At 46.8% G+C, this 15000-nt stretch overlaps 1 protein-coding gene across 1 annotated transcript in view; it reads right to left on the bottom strand.

The window, feature by feature from the left end:
• LOC106575406 (unconventional myosin-X) overlaps positions 1–15000 on the bottom strand; it is an 82529-nt gene that overhangs the window by 6928 nt on the left and 60601 nt on the right. Inside the window, exons 14-34 of the mRNA XM_045700378.1 lie at positions 13837–13903; positions 13339–13431; positions 12751–13011; positions 12576–12656; positions 9540–9664; positions 9085–9202; positions 8535–8957; positions 8042–8308; positions 7596–7907; positions 7336–7554; positions 5146–5269; positions 4794–4932; positions 4491–4595; positions 4289–4384; positions 3902–3995; positions 3737–3792; positions 3490–3632; positions 1399–1593; positions 1050–1322; positions 635–783; positions 93–241 (exon numbers count right to left, since the gene is read on the bottom strand). Of these exons, the coding sequence (XP_045556334.1) occupies positions 93–241; positions 635–783; positions 1050–1322; positions 1399–1593; positions 3490–3632; positions 3737–3792; positions 3902–3995; positions 4289–4384; positions 4491–4595; positions 4794–4932; positions 5146–5269; positions 7336–7554; positions 7596–7907; positions 8042–8308; positions 8535–8957; positions 9085–9202; positions 9540–9664; positions 12576–12656; positions 12751–13011; positions 13339–13431; positions 13837–13903 (3489 nt within the window). The remainder of the gene's footprint in view (positions 1–92; positions 242–634; positions 784–1049; positions 1323–1398; positions 1594–3489; positions 3633–3736; positions 3793–3901; positions 3996–4288; positions 4385–4490; positions 4596–4793; positions 4933–5145; positions 5270–7335; positions 7555–7595; positions 7908–8041; positions 8309–8534; positions 8958–9084; positions 9203–9539; positions 9665–12575; positions 12657–12750; positions 13012–13338; positions 13432–13836; positions 13904–15000) is intronic.

The following is a 15000-nucleotide window of genomic DNA, read 5'->3' as shown; positions in this document are numbered from 1 at the left end:
TAACACCTGGGACACGCACTCACCTCTTGGGAACACACACACACACACACACACACACACACACACACACACACACACACACACACACACACCTTTTGAGGTGGAAGCGCAGGTATCTGAGGATGGTCCGGCTTGGGAGGAAGGTACAGCTCATACAGGTGAGGAGGTGCCAATGAGCCCGCTGATTGGGCTGATTGGGCTGAGGCACGTGATTGGTCTGCTTGATCACCTGACAGTATACCTGGAGAGAGTGGAAAGAGAGTGAGTGAGTAGGAGAGTGTTTGTATGCGTATGCGCCTGTGTGTGTGTGTGTGTGTGTGTGTGTGTGTGTGTGTGTGTGTGTGTGTGTGTGTGTGTGTGTGTGTGTGTGTGTGTGTGTGTGTGTGTGTGTGGCTCTATGTGCACCCGTATACACTCTTAGAAAAGAGGGTTCCAAAAGTGTTCTTCAGCTGTCTCCATAAGATAACTATTTTTGGTTCCAGGTAGAACCATTTTGGGTTCCATGTGGAAAGGGTTCTACCTGGAACCAAAAAGGGTTCTTCGAAGGGTTCTATTACGGGGTCACCTGAAGAACCCTTTAAGGTTCTAGATAGCACCTTTTTTTCTAAGAGTGTATGTGCCCATGTGTGTGTACCTCGTCTCGGAGAGGTCTCAGGTCCTGACAGGTCTGCAGTACCCCCCGTATGATAGGAACAGGGTCTGCCAGAGTCTCCATCTCCTGAAGAGAGTTAAACACTCGGATCGCTTCATCCTGAAGACTGGCATAGCCCTGCTGCCTCTGGACTGGAGGGGAGAGGAGGGGAGGGAGGGAGGGAGGAAGGGGGAGAGGAAAGGAGGGGGGGGAGAGGAAGGGATATAGGGGGGAGGAGAGGAAGGGATGGAGGGGGGAGATGGGGAGAAGAAAGGAGGGAGGAGGGGGAGAGAAGGAAAGAAAAGTTCTCATCAAATTCATTCATGTTCAAGTCAGTGACAGTATCAGGAGGATTACCAGGAAGTGACAGTACCATGTTTATGATGCAGGCTGTATTGTGACGGTCCACTCTACTTACTGACTTCTCCGTAGGGTAGTGGCAGTAGGGGGGAGTGTAGAGGGTGCTGAGTGTATCTGAGGATGGGATTCCTCCTGTAGGTCTGCTCCACCGCCTCAGGGTTCAAACTGCTGTCCTTGATATCTCTGATGAGCTGTAGTGTCGGTGTTTCTATGGGTGTCTTGCTCTCTATCACAGCCTGTATGGCTGCTATCCATCTCAGAGCTTCGTTCAGCATCTTGTTGTAGAGGCGATACGAGTGCTTCCTACCGTGCACTACGATGTTCCAGTACCCTACAAAAGACAACAAGGGCATCAGTATAGACCCTACCCCCGATCCCCTACACCCTCCATTCCTTCCCTCTCTCACCTGTCTCTCTGTGCACTCGTTCCTCAGGTTGAAAGACAGAGCAGAGGGAGTTGAGGACCAGGGTTCCCATCTTGGAGGAGTTTCGCTCAGAGCTCTTGTAGTAATCCAGGGAGTTATGGGTTAACACGAACCAGCGTTTCTTCAGCTTCAGAACATTACTCTTAGTTCCTGTCTTCATCTCCTTCTGGAGCCAACCTAGGGGTAGGAGGGAGAGAGAGAGAGGAGAACGATACAGAGAGAGAGAGAGAGGAGAATGATACAGAGAGAGAGAGAGAGGAGAACGATACAGAGAGAGAGAGAGAGGAGAATGATACAGAGAGAGAGAGCGAGAGAGAGAGGAGAACGATACAGAGAGAGGGAGAGAAAGAGAGGAGAATGATACAGAGAGAGGGAGAGAGAGAGAGGAGAATGATACAGAGAGAGAGAGAGAGGAGAACGATACAGAGAGAGAGAGAGAGGAGAATGATACAGAGAGAGAGAGAGAGGAGAACGATACAGAGAGAGAGAGAGAGGAGAACGATACAGAGAGAGAGAGAGAGAGAGAGGAGAACGATACAGAGAGAGGGAGAGAAAGAGAGGAGAATGATACAGAGAGAGGGAGAGAAAGAGAGGAGAATGATACAGAGAGAGGGAGATAAGAGCGAGAGAGAGAGGAGAATGATACAGAGAGAGGGACAGAGAGGAGAATGATACAGAGAGAGGGAGATAAGAGCGAGAGAGAGAGGAGAGTGATACAGAGAGAGAGAGAGAGGAGAATGATACAGAGAGAGGGAGATAAGAGCGAGAGAGAGAGGAGAGTGATACAGAGAGAGAGAGAGAGGAGAATGATACAGAGAGAGGGAGATAAGAGCGAGAGAGAGAGGAGAGTGATACAGAGAGAGGGAGATAAGAGCGAGAGAGAGAGGAGAGTGATACAGAGAGAGAGAGAGGAGAACGATACAGAGAGAGGGAGATAAGAGCGAGAGAGAGAGGAGAGTGATACAGAGAGAGGGAGAGAGAGAGAGAGAGGAGAATGATACAGAGAGAGAGAGAGAGAGAGAGAGGAGAGTGATACAGAGAGAGAGAGAGAGAGAGAGAGAGAGAGAGGAGAACGATACAGAGAGAGACAGAGGAGAATGATACAGAGAGAGGGAGATAAGAGCGAGAGAGAGAGGAGAGTGATACAGAGAGAGAGAGAGAGAGAGGAGAGTGATACAGAGAGAGAGAGCGAGAGAGAGGAGAACGATACAGAGAGAGACAGAGGAGAATGATACAGAGAGAGAGAGAGAGAGAGGAGTGATACAGAGAGAGAGAGAGAGAGAGGAGAACGATACAGAGAGAGACAGAGGAGAATGATACAGAGAGAGAGAGATAAGAGCGAGAGAGAGAGGAGAGTAATACAGAGAGAGGAGGATGAGAGAGAGAGAGAGGAGAGTGATACAGAGAGAGAGAGAGAGGAGAGTGATACAGAAAGAGAGACAGAGGAGAATGATACAGAGAGAGGGAGATAAGAGCGAGAGAGAGAGGAGAGTGATACAGAGAGAGGGAGATGAGAGAGAGAGAGAGAGAGGAGAGTGATACAGAGAGAGAGAGAGAGGGGAGAGTGATACAGAGAGAGAGAGCGAGAGAGAGAGGAGAGTAATACAGAGAGAGGGAGATGAGAGAGAGAGAGAGAGGAGAGTGATACAGAGAGAGGGAGAGAGAGAGAGAGAGAGAGAGAGAGGAGAACGATACAGAGAGAGAGAGTGAGAGAGAGAGGAGAGTGATACAGAGAGGGGGAGATGAGAGAGAGAGGAGAGTGATACAGAGAGAGAGAGAGAGGGGAGAGTGATACAGAGAGAGAGAGTGAGAGAGAGAGGAGAGTAATACAGAGAGAGGGAGATGAGAGAGAGAGAGAGAGCAAAGGTATCACTTGTGGGCCATCATACAATAACTGTGTGGTTGAGTTGTGTACCAGTGTTGTGTGTGGGTGTGTAATGAGTAACATTGTCTGAGACCTGAAGACTAAAACGGTGCACAGTAGACCTATGTTCCAACTCAGTCAGACACACACGTGTGTGTATGTGAGTGTGCCTCTGTGTGTGTCTCTGTGTGTGTTTGTGTGTTACCCACCCCGAACCAGGAACTCCTGTCCGTCTATCTTGGTGTCTCCTTTAGGTTTCTGCAGCAGGCTGATCCAGTGGTGCATCTCCTCCGGAGTGTCAGTGTTACAGTGGATCACACGGTTCGCTGTGATGATCACAAAGGAGTTGGGCCTGGACACACACACACACACACACACACACATTTAGATACCGATACATAACACACATCTAATTTATCATCCCAAACCCTGCCAACCACAGGAACTAGATCATACCTGTCTGGGTTGTCAGAGGCACAGACTGAGTCAATCAGCCCCACGTCCAGAGTTCCCTATAACATGACATGACATACTCTATTATTATGGCACAGAGTGTGTATAACACGCGTGGGGTAATTATAACATGTATATAACATGGTTAGAAGCTGTGTAGACTCTGACCACAGCGTTCTTGGGGTTGGCCTGTTCATGAGACATGTCCATCAGCTGCTCGGGAGTGTACACATGAACCTTACTGAGGACGTTATACCACGCGCTAGAGAGAGAGAGAGGGGGGGGAGAGAGGGAGAGGGAGAGGGAGGAGGGTAGTAAGAGAGAGAGGGAGAGAGGGGAGAGAGAGAGAGAGCAAGAGGAGGGTAGTAAGAGAGAGAGGGAGAGAGGGGAGAGAGGGAGAGAGAACAATTTCAGATGAAAATTGACATTACTGTTCTATTCATTGGCATCATGTCTCCCTTCTCTGTGAGGATCCACAGATCTGAATCCTAGGGTTCTAAGAGGTTGGTTATTAGAGGCCAATAACATAAGTCAAACACTTTGGTGTCTCCATACCTGGCGTCTTCTGGCGACTCAGCAAACACCTGGTACGTCCTCTCATCTGTCACGATGTTCAACGCGTTCTCCTTCTCATGGTTGTTCACGATCTCTCTGTGAGGAACAGAGAGGGAAGGAAATACGTTTTGCTTTGTCAATGAGTTACATTGTGGATAGGGCTTAAGACTAATACCCACAATGCATTGCTCTAGAGTCTTACTTGGCGGCGCGGATGTCGATGGTTCCCTTCAGTTTCTCCTCGCTGTCGTTGTCAAAGTACATCAGTTTGTGTTCCCTCAGAACAAACCATCGCATCTTCCAGTTCCTGCAGGGCGAGGTAGGGTGTAGGGGTTAACACACACACACACACACACACACACACACACACACACACACACACACACACACACACACACACACACACACACACACACACACACACACACACACACACACACACACACACACACACACACACACTCCCCTCTAATCCCCCTCTAAACAAACAGACACACACCCCAACCTGCGGGACAGAGTGGACAGTCCTCCTCCCTTCTTATGGAGCCAGCCAGACTTGAGGGACTCCTGTTTGGAGCGGAACCACATGAAGGTCTCATCCTTCAACACACACCACCGCCTGCGCCATGGGATCATCAGACCAGCTGAGACACACACACACACACACACACACACACACACACACACACACACACACACACACACACACACACACACACACACACACACACACAGTATCATGCATGTTTATTATGCCACTACGACCAGTTAAAGGGATGGGAGAGAAACATGGGCTGTGTGTAAGTGCTGTGTATGCGTGTGTTTGTGTGTGTGTTTGTGCGTGTGTTTGTACTCACCCTTCATGTAGAGGTAGCTATGGAAGTACGGAGGTCCGTTCCCGTTGAGAAGAGTGACCCTGCCGTTGTGTACCTCCTCATCGGTGTCCAACAGCCCATCATGCTCATCATCACTCTCTATGTACTGGACAACACAGATATATATACCTCAATATCTATCTATCTGTCTGTCTGTCTGTCTGTCTGTCTGTCTGTCTGTCTGTCTGTCTGTCTGTCTGTCTGTCTGTCTGTCTGTCTGTCTGTCTGTCTGTCTGTCTGTCTGTCTGTCTGTCTGTCTGTCTGTCTGTCTGTCTATACAGCAATATAACACACTAACACCATCATCACTCACTCTAAACGTACTGGACACAGTTAGCTTATACAATTATTATATACAGTTGAAGTCGGAAGTTTACATACACTTAGGTTGGTGTCATTAAAACTCGTTTTTCAACCACTCCACGAATTTCTTGTTAACAAACTATAGTTTTGGCAAGTCGGTCAGGACATCCACTTTGTGCATGATACAAGTCATTTTTTCAACAATTGTTTACAGACAGATTATTTAACTTATAATTCACTGTATGGCAATTCCAGTGGGTCAGAAGTTTACATACACTAAGTTGACTGTGCCTTTAAACAGCTTGGAAAATTCCAGAAAAATATCGTACTTTTTGGAGAAATGTCCTCTGGTCTGATGAAACAAAAATAGAACTGTTTTGCCATAATGACCATCGTTATGTTTGGAGGAAAAAGGGGGAGGCTTGCAAGCCGAAGGACACCATCCCAATCGTGAAGCACGGGGGTGGCAACATCATGTTGTGGGGGTGCTTTGCTGCAGGAGGGACTGGTGCACTTCACAAAATAGATGGCATCATGAAGATGGAAAATTATGTGGATATATTGAAGCAACATCTCAAGACATCAGTCAGGAAGTTAAAGATTGGTCACAAATGGGTCTTCCAAATGGACAATGACCACACGCAAAATGGCTTAAGGACAACAAAGTCAAGGTATTGGAGTGGCCATCACAAAGCCCTGACCTCAATCCTATAGAAAATTTGTGGGCAGAACTGAAAAAGCGTGTGCGAGCAAGGTGGCCTACAAACCTGACTCTGTTACACCAGCTCTGTAAGGAGGAATGGGCCAAAATTCACCCAACTTATTGTGGGAAGCTTGTGGAAGGCTACCCGAAACGTTTGACCCAAGTTAAACAATTTAAAGGCAATGCTACAAAATACTAATTGAGTGTATGTTAACTTCTGACCCACTGGGAATGTGATGAAAGAAATAAAAGCTAAAATAAATAATTTTCTCAACTATTATTCTGACATTTCAGATTCTTAAAATAATGTGGTGATCCTAACTGAGCTGAAACAGGGAATTTTTACTAGGATTAAATGTCAGGAATTGTGAAAAATGGAGTTTAAATGTATTTGGCTAAGGTGTATGTAAACATCCGACTTCAACTGTATGTATGTGTATATATATATGTGTATATATATATATATATATATATATATATACACACACAGGTAACTGCCAAAATAAAGAAAACACTTTAGTAAATAAGGGATACAAAGTGTACTGAAAGCAGGTGCTTCCACACAGGTGTGGAATTAACATCCCATCATGCTTATGGTTATGTATACAAATGGTGGGCAGACCCAGTTGCCCATTATTTTGGTGACCATGGCTAGAAGAAGAGATCTCAGTGACTTTGACAGAGGGGAGACTGTTGGGGCACATTTGGCAGGAGCTTCAGTGACAAAGACTGCTTCAACTTGCTGATGTTTCACGATATACCATGTCCGTCTCAGTCACCAGATCTCAACCAAATTGGACAATTATGGGAGTTTCTGAAGTGGCGCCTGAGACAGTTTTCCATCAACAAAACACCAAATGATGGAATTTATTGTGGAAGAATGGTGTCGCATTCCTCCAATAGAGTTCCAGACACTTGTAGAATATATGCCAAGGTGCATTGAAGATGTTCTGGCTCGTGGTGACCCAACACCCTATTAAGACACTTTATGTTGGTGTTTCCTTTATTTTGGCAATTACATGCACATCCAATATGCCTCATAAATATACACAGCAATAACGTGTGAATGTGTGTGTTTGTGTGTGTGTGTCTGTGTGTGTGTATGTGTGAATATGTGTGTGTGTATGTGTGAATATGTGTGAATATGTGTGTGTGTGTGTACTAACTGAGTCAGAGCTGCCCCTGTATGATTCTATGCTGGCGTTGGTACACGTGGACTTCCTCAGAGCTTCTTCCTCTGTCATGGCCGCGCTGCCTCTGTTGCTATTCTGCCCGGATGCGGAACCATCGTCTCCCGCGGTGACAGAGCCCTCCTCCTCGTCGTAATCTGATTCGCCGCTGTCCACCGGCATGCTGTAGATCGGCTCCTCCCCTTCTCCGAGGCTCAAGATACTCTCTGTCCTCCCTCCATCACCCTCTTTTTTTCTCCCCCTCTTTTCCTTTTCCTTCCCCCTCTCCAGGAGGCAGTGGTGGGGGGGGAGGTGGGGGGAGGGACGGGAGTGGGTGAGGATGAATCGAGGGGAGGGGGAGGTGGTGTAGCAGTAGAGCCCTCAGCGAAGGCGGGTGGAGGGGGCGGCAGGTGGGCGAACATATCCTGGTCCACGGCAGCGTCAGCCTCGGCTGGAGGAGGGAAGTCTGGGAGGAGAGGGACAGTGCACTCCTCCTCGGCATGGAAGCCCTCGTCTACCTCCTCCTTCTGGGTTACGGCTGTGGCCATGCCTGGGTCCTCCTGGAGCCGCTGGAGGACAGGGAGAAAACGGGTTAGTGTCAGGGCAGATAAGGCCAGATATGTTTTAAGCATATCCAACTTGACACAGGAGGGGGACACAGAAGAACAACCTCAACACTCTTCAGGAAATATGGAACACCAACCTCTGCGCTAGCGCTAGCAGCGGTGGCTAAACTGGGATCCAGACCTCCAAAGTCCAGGAGGTCGATTAGTTCTGTGGCCTTACGAGAGGCCTCCTTCTTCAGCCTCTTGATCTCTGCGTCCCGGCGTAGCCGGAGCTCCTGCCTGGAGGACTCACAGAGCTGGGAGACCCCATCCTCCCTCTGTTTCTGCAGGCGCTCGATCTCCAACTCTATACGCAAGATCTCCTCCATCTGACGGGCCTCTTCTTCCGTCTTTCCTTCCTTTTTCTGGAAAGGGAGAGAGGGAGGAGGGGGAAGGCGGAGGGAGGAAAGGGAGAGAGACACAATGGAGTGGAGAGGGAGAGAAAGAGAGGAAATGATAAAGAACGTCAGGTGTCATCTCATGTCTGATGACATGGATGAGCCCATTCCTATGATAGTCTATGGCCTCAGGACCAGACCATTTTCTAAAAGAGGGGTGAGCAGAGAAAAGAGTAGAGAAGAGAAAGCTCACCTCAGAACCCTGAGCGGCCTTTGCCTCTACTCCTCCCTCCTTCTCTCCTTCCACCTCTCCCTCCTTCTTCCCCTCGCCCGCATCCTCTCCCTTCTTCTTCCCCTCCTCCTGTTCTCTCTTCTTCGTCTCCTCCTCCTCTCTCTTCCTCCTCTCCTCTCTGAGTTTGCGGCAGCTTGCGCGGGCCACCTGTCCTCGTCTGTGTTTTTGGAGTACCCGCGTCGCCAAGCATCGCCGTAGAAACCATTTCCGTTGTATGTGGGTACGAAGGTACCCCTGGAGGGTGATGACGCTCCCCTTCACACGCTTAAAGTGCTTCCTGGCGGTGTAGGTGAGGATGTGAGCTCTGATGACCATGCCTGCTTTACGGCGAACCTCGTCTCTCTCTTTCTCCAGACGCTGTTCCAGAGACTCCTTCATAAACACCTAGAGGTCAGAGGTGTGACGTCAGGGGTGAGAGGTTGAGGGGTCAGGTGGACAGGGTGAAATGTCACTTCAACATCTGTTGGCATCCACAGGTGTCAAGTCCACTAAAGTTCTGCTACAGTCTTACCTTGGTCTTTCCCAGCTGCCACTCCTTCTTGGCACGGTCATATTTGGTCAGTAGGTCTGTACTCCTCTTCTTATCATCCCCCGCTCCACTCACCTTCTCTTGCAGAATGATCTGATACCTGAGAGAGAGGAAGACAGGGGTGGAGAAAGAGGAAGTGAAAGAGTAACAAAGTTAAAACAAAGAAAGTTTATTTACATACACTAGCCCAGAGAGAGAATTACAAACAGAGAGGCAAAGGGAAGACACACACACACACACACACACACACACACACTTACACAGACAGACACACACACACACACACTTACACAGACAGACAGACACACTTACAGACAGACAGACAGACAGACAGACAGACAGACAGACAGACAGACAGACAGACAGACAGACAGACAGACAGACAGACAGACAGACAGACAGACAGACAGACAGACGCACACCAGACGCACACTGACCGGCTGAAGAAGTCTTTGAAGGTTCTGCGGACAGGGAAGCCGGCCCGGCGGATCTTAACTGTTTCTAACATTCCAGAATACCTCAGCTGGTTCAGAACCACTTCCGGGTCAAACACGCTAGGGTTCTACACGGGTCACAGGTCAGAGGTGTTTGGTTACAATAAGTTGTTCTGATATACATTTGTGTCACCCTATGTTCAAGGAGCTTGATGTCTGGTAAAGAGTGTCTTACCCCACACAAAGGTACACCATATACACTACTGGTCAAAAGTTTTAGAACACCTACTCATTCAAGGGTTTTTCTTCATTTTACTATTTTCTACATTCTGGAATAATAGTGAAGACATCAAAACTATGAAATAACACATATGGAATCATGTAGTAACCAAAAAGCGTTAAACAAATCAAATATTTTATATTTGAGATTCTTCAAATAACCACCCTTTGCCTTGGTGACAGCTTTGCACACTCTTGGCATTCTCTCAACCAGCTTCACCTGGAATGCTTTTACAACAGTCTTGAAAGAGTTCCCACATATGCTGAGCACTTGTTGGCTGCTTTTCCTTCACTCTGCGATCAGACTCATTCCAAACCATCTCAATTTGGTTGAGGTTGGGGGATTGTGGAGGCCAGGTCATCTGATGCAGCACTCCATCACTCTCCTTCTTGGTAAAATAGCCCTTACACAGCCTGGAGGTGTGTTGGGTCATTGAACTGTTGAAAAATAAATGATAGTCCCACTAAGCTCAAACCAGATGGGATGGCGTATCGCTGCAGAATGCTGTGGTAGCCATGCTGGTTAGGTGTGCCTTGAATTCTAAATAAATCACAAACAGTGCCACCAGCAAAGCACCCCCACACCATCACACCTTCTCCTCCATGCTTTACTGTGGGAAAAACACATGCGGAGATCATCCGTTAACCCACACCGCGTCTCACAAAGACATGCCAGTTGTAACCAAAGATCTCCAATTTGGACTCATCTGACCAAAGGACAGATTTCCACTGGTCTAATGTCCATTGCTCATGTTTCTTGGCCCAAACAAGTCTCTTCTTCTTCTTATTGGTGTCCTTTAGTAGTGGTCTCTTTGCAGCAATTCGACCATGAAGGCCTGATTCACGCAGTCTCCTCTGAACAGTTGATGTTGAGATGTGTCTGTTACTTGAACTCTGTGAAGCAGTTATTTGGGCTGCAATTTCTGAGGCTGGTAAATCCAATGAACTTCTCCTCTGCAGCAGAGGTAACTCTGGGTCTTCCTTTCCTGTGGCAGTCCTCATGAGACCCAGTTTCATCTTAGCGCTTGATGGTTTTTGCGACTGCACTTGAAGAAACGTTCAAAGTTCTTGAAATTTTCCGTATTGACTGACCTTCATGTCATAAAGTAATGATGGACTGCCGTTTGTCTTTGCTTATTTGAGCTGTTCTTGCCATAATATGACATTTTACCAAATAGGGCTATCTTCTGTATACCCCCTTACATTGTCACAACACTGATCGGCTCAAATGCATTAAGAAGGAAATAGATTCCACAAATTAACTTTTAAAAAGGCACAAATGTTAATTGAAATGCATTCCAGGTGACTACCTCATGAAGCTGGTTGAGAGAATGCCAAGAGTGTATAAAGCTGTCATCAAGGCTAAGGGTGGCTATTTGAAGAATCTCAAATATAAAATATATTTAGATTTTTTTTGGTTACTACATGATTCCATATGTGCTATTTCATAGTTTTGATGTCTTCACTATTATTCTACAATGTAGAAAATAGTAAAAATAAAGAAAAACATTTGAATGAGTCGGTGTTCTAAAACTTTGGACCGGTAGTGTATACAAAAGTATGTGGACACCCCTTCAAATGAGTGGATTCAGCTAGCCTCTCCTGTTGCTCACATGTGTATAAAATCGAGCACACAGCCATGCAATCTCCATAGACTAACCTTGACACTAGAATGGCCTTACTGAAGAGCTCAGTGACTTTCAACGTGGCACCTTCATAGGATGCCACCTTTTCAACAATTCAGCTTGTCAAATTTCTGCCCTGCTAGAGCTGCCCCGGTCAACTGTAAGTGCTGTTATTGTGATGTGGAAATGTCTAGGAGCAACAACGGCTCAGCCGCGAAGTGGTAGGCCACACAAGCTCACAGAACGGGACCGCTGAGTGCTGAAGCGCGTAAAAATCATCTGTCCTCAGTTGCAACACCAACTACCAAGTTCCAAACTGCCTCTGGAAGCAACATCAGCACAATAACTGGTCATCAGGAGCTTCATGAAATGGGCTTCCATGGCCGAGCAGCCATAGATCACCATGCGCAATGCCAAGCATCGGCTGGAGTGGTGTAAAGGTCGCCGCCATTGAACTCTGGAGCAGTGGAAACGCGTTCTCTGGAGTGATGAATCACGCTTCACCATCTGGCAGTCCAACGCACAAATCTGGGTTAGGTGGATGCCAGGAGAATCCTACCTGCCTGAATGCATAGTGCCGACTGTACAGTTAGGTAGAGGAATAATGGACTGGGGCTGTGGAAATCTTAACGCTCCAGCATACAATGACATTCTAGACGATTCTGTGCTTCCAACTTTGTTTGGGGAAGGCTCTTTCCTATTTCAGCATGGCAATGCCCCCGTGCACAAAGCAAGGTCCATATAGAAATGGTTTGTAAAGATCTGCGTGGAAGAGCCCTGACCTCAACCCCATCAAACACCTTTGGGATGATTGGAACGCCGACTGCGAGCCAGGCCTAATCACCCAACATCAGTGCCCCACCTCACTAATGCTCTTGTGGCTGAATGGAAGCAAGTCCCCGCAGCAATGTTCCAACATCTAGTGGAAAGCCTTCCCAGAACCATTGAGGCTGTTATAGCAGCAAAGAGGGGACAAACTTCACATTAACGCCCATGATTTTGGAATGAGATGTTCGACGAGCAGGTGTCCACATACTTTTGGTCATGTAGTTTATGTAAAGTGATAGGTAGGACTTTTGGGGTTAATATAGATATGTAGTGTGAAAGACATAGATATGTAAGAGATAATGCTAACCTTCTCGTTGTTGGGTTTGATGCAGCGCACGAAGAAAGGGTTGGACACACTCAGAGTGCCCATGAGGGAATGGAGAGAGTCCTGAGAGATAGACACAGAGAATCAGTACACACACACACACACACACACACACACACACACACACACACACACACACACACACAACTTCTCTCACCCTAAACTGTGAACTGACAGTAGGCTTGCGTCTGGCTGTTCCCATCTTCAGAGTCTCCTCACTGTTCCTGCTGCCAACTCTCTCAAACAGATCATAGATGAAGTCCAGTCTGCTCTCCTTCAGCATGTTGAGGATGTCGTCTCTGAACGTGTCTCTGTTCTTCTCCAGAACCCCGGTGACATCATACAGAACCTCTCCAGCATAGTGCCTGATGCCAAACTGATGGTCAGCCAGTCGAGGCTTCACATAGTAAGGGTTTGTCTTCAGAGGGAGGAGGAGGCAAGTTATATCCCACCATATTAATGAATGTCAGTCACATAGTAGCATGTGTATGTGTGTCACAGGAGGCTGGTAAGGGGAGGACGGCGCATAATAATGGTGGAATAGAGTGTATGGATTGCTATCAAACTATGTGTTTGAGGAGTTTTATACCATTAAGTACACTCTGTTCCAGCCATTACTACGAGCCAATCCTCCCCAATGAAGGTGTCACCAGCCACCTGTGGTGTTTGTGTGTGTGTGTGTGTTGGGTGGGGCGGGGCGGGGTCGTTTGTGTGGGTCTGTGTGTGTGTGTACTGTATGACTCACAGAGTGCCTGCTGTGTAGTTTCTCCAGCAGTGTGAAGTCTGTCCCTTTGGGGAAGCGACTCTCCTCGTTGACCAATGCTAGCATGCCAAGTTTCTGGCGGAGAGACACACAACCAAAACATCAGATTAAATCTACTTCCCATTAACATTACATCAGCCCCAGTGTTGGGCTGAATCCTAAATAGCACCCTATTCCCTATATAGTGCACTCTTTTTGGCCAGAACTTCATGGGCCCAAGTAATGGACTAAATAGGGAATACAGATGTAGGATCTTAATTTGGTCACCCTGTAGCAGGAGAACTTTCTTGCAATACTGGACATTTTAAACTTGTAGTGTATTTGAGATTTAAAAAGGCTTCTGAAGTTTGTAATTTTCACTTTGAAATGTCATCAGACTTGATTTTCCCACATAATAATTCACATAATAACAATCCACTAGCTCAAATTAATATCCTACATCTGTAGAATGCCATTTGGGAGACAACTTTGGTCTCTTACCTTCTCTATGAGGTCCAGACACTCAGCGTTATCCATCCAGTCTATTGCTTCCCACCGGACTCCCTCTCTATGGACACACAGCGTTATCACAGGTAGAGCCCAACGTCGTTTCTGTTTCAGAATATGTGTGTATATCTCAGCGTGTGTGTTTGTGTGTGTATATCTCAGTGTGTGTGTGTATATCTCAGTGTGTGTGTATCTCTCTCTCTCTGTGTGTGTGTGTGTGTGTGTGTGTGTGTGTGTGTGTGTGTGTGTGTGTGTGTGTGTTGTCATTACTGTCCTGTGAGGATCACAATGGGTAAGATCAGCTTGGCAATGATTGACAATAACCAGACCTTCTCTCACCCACAGAAAAAGGGAGAAGGGTACTGGGCCGTTTTGACAGTTGTAAAGTTTACACCCTGTTGTAAATTACAGGAGAAAGGGGGGCTCTTTCTCCCCCTTTAGTATCAACCAAAGGAATGTCTTTGTTTCACAGACAGTTTTCCCTCTTAAACTCTAACACAGTCAAAAGTGGATACTGGATCAATATTTCTAACATAAGAATGTAGGGAATGGTCAGTGGGGAGCTATAGAAAACTAATGTCATATTGTTTTTTATTTTGTGATGTCATTAAAACGGGTATAAAATAAATACTGTAACTTGAAAAGTATTTACACTACAGGTATGAAGTCTCCATCCTTAACGTTGTGTATATAATATGAATAATTCTGAAAGTATTTTTGTTAAGATAGGAATGTGATTTTAGGAGGTATGAGAGAATCTATCTCCTATAAACTGTGCATAGTAAGTAACCACGCCCGAGTGAGGTCGGAGAGCGTGTCAGACTGATGGAACAATCCCCTTTTGATGAGAGTGCATAAAAAGCATTGCCAACGAAATGAACATTAGACCAGGAAAGACGAGGAGTTGCAGCTCACGTCTAAAGTGGTTTAAATCCTGACTATCAACACGAGGAGGAAGAGGTGAGAAGCTCACCTCAGACAATCGCTGGCACAGTTGATTGGCTGTCCTAAGTCAGATATCGAGAAAAACTCATCTAAGTGAGACTATCCTACTACGCTCATCACCAATGGGAACTGTTGACATGGCTGGCTATTTTCCAGAGTGAACAACAGTAGAAGAGACCGATCCGGACCCCTTCGGACAATCAGAGCCTTACC

Source organism: Salmo salar, chromosome ssa17, assembly GCF_905237065.1.
Source record: "Salmo salar chromosome ssa17, Ssal_v3.1, whole genome shotgun sequence".
Classification (NCBI taxonomy): domain Eukaryota; kingdom Metazoa; phylum Chordata; class Actinopteri; order Salmoniformes; family Salmonidae; genus Salmo; species Salmo salar.
This window is presented reverse-complemented; position numbering and strand designations above follow the sequence as displayed.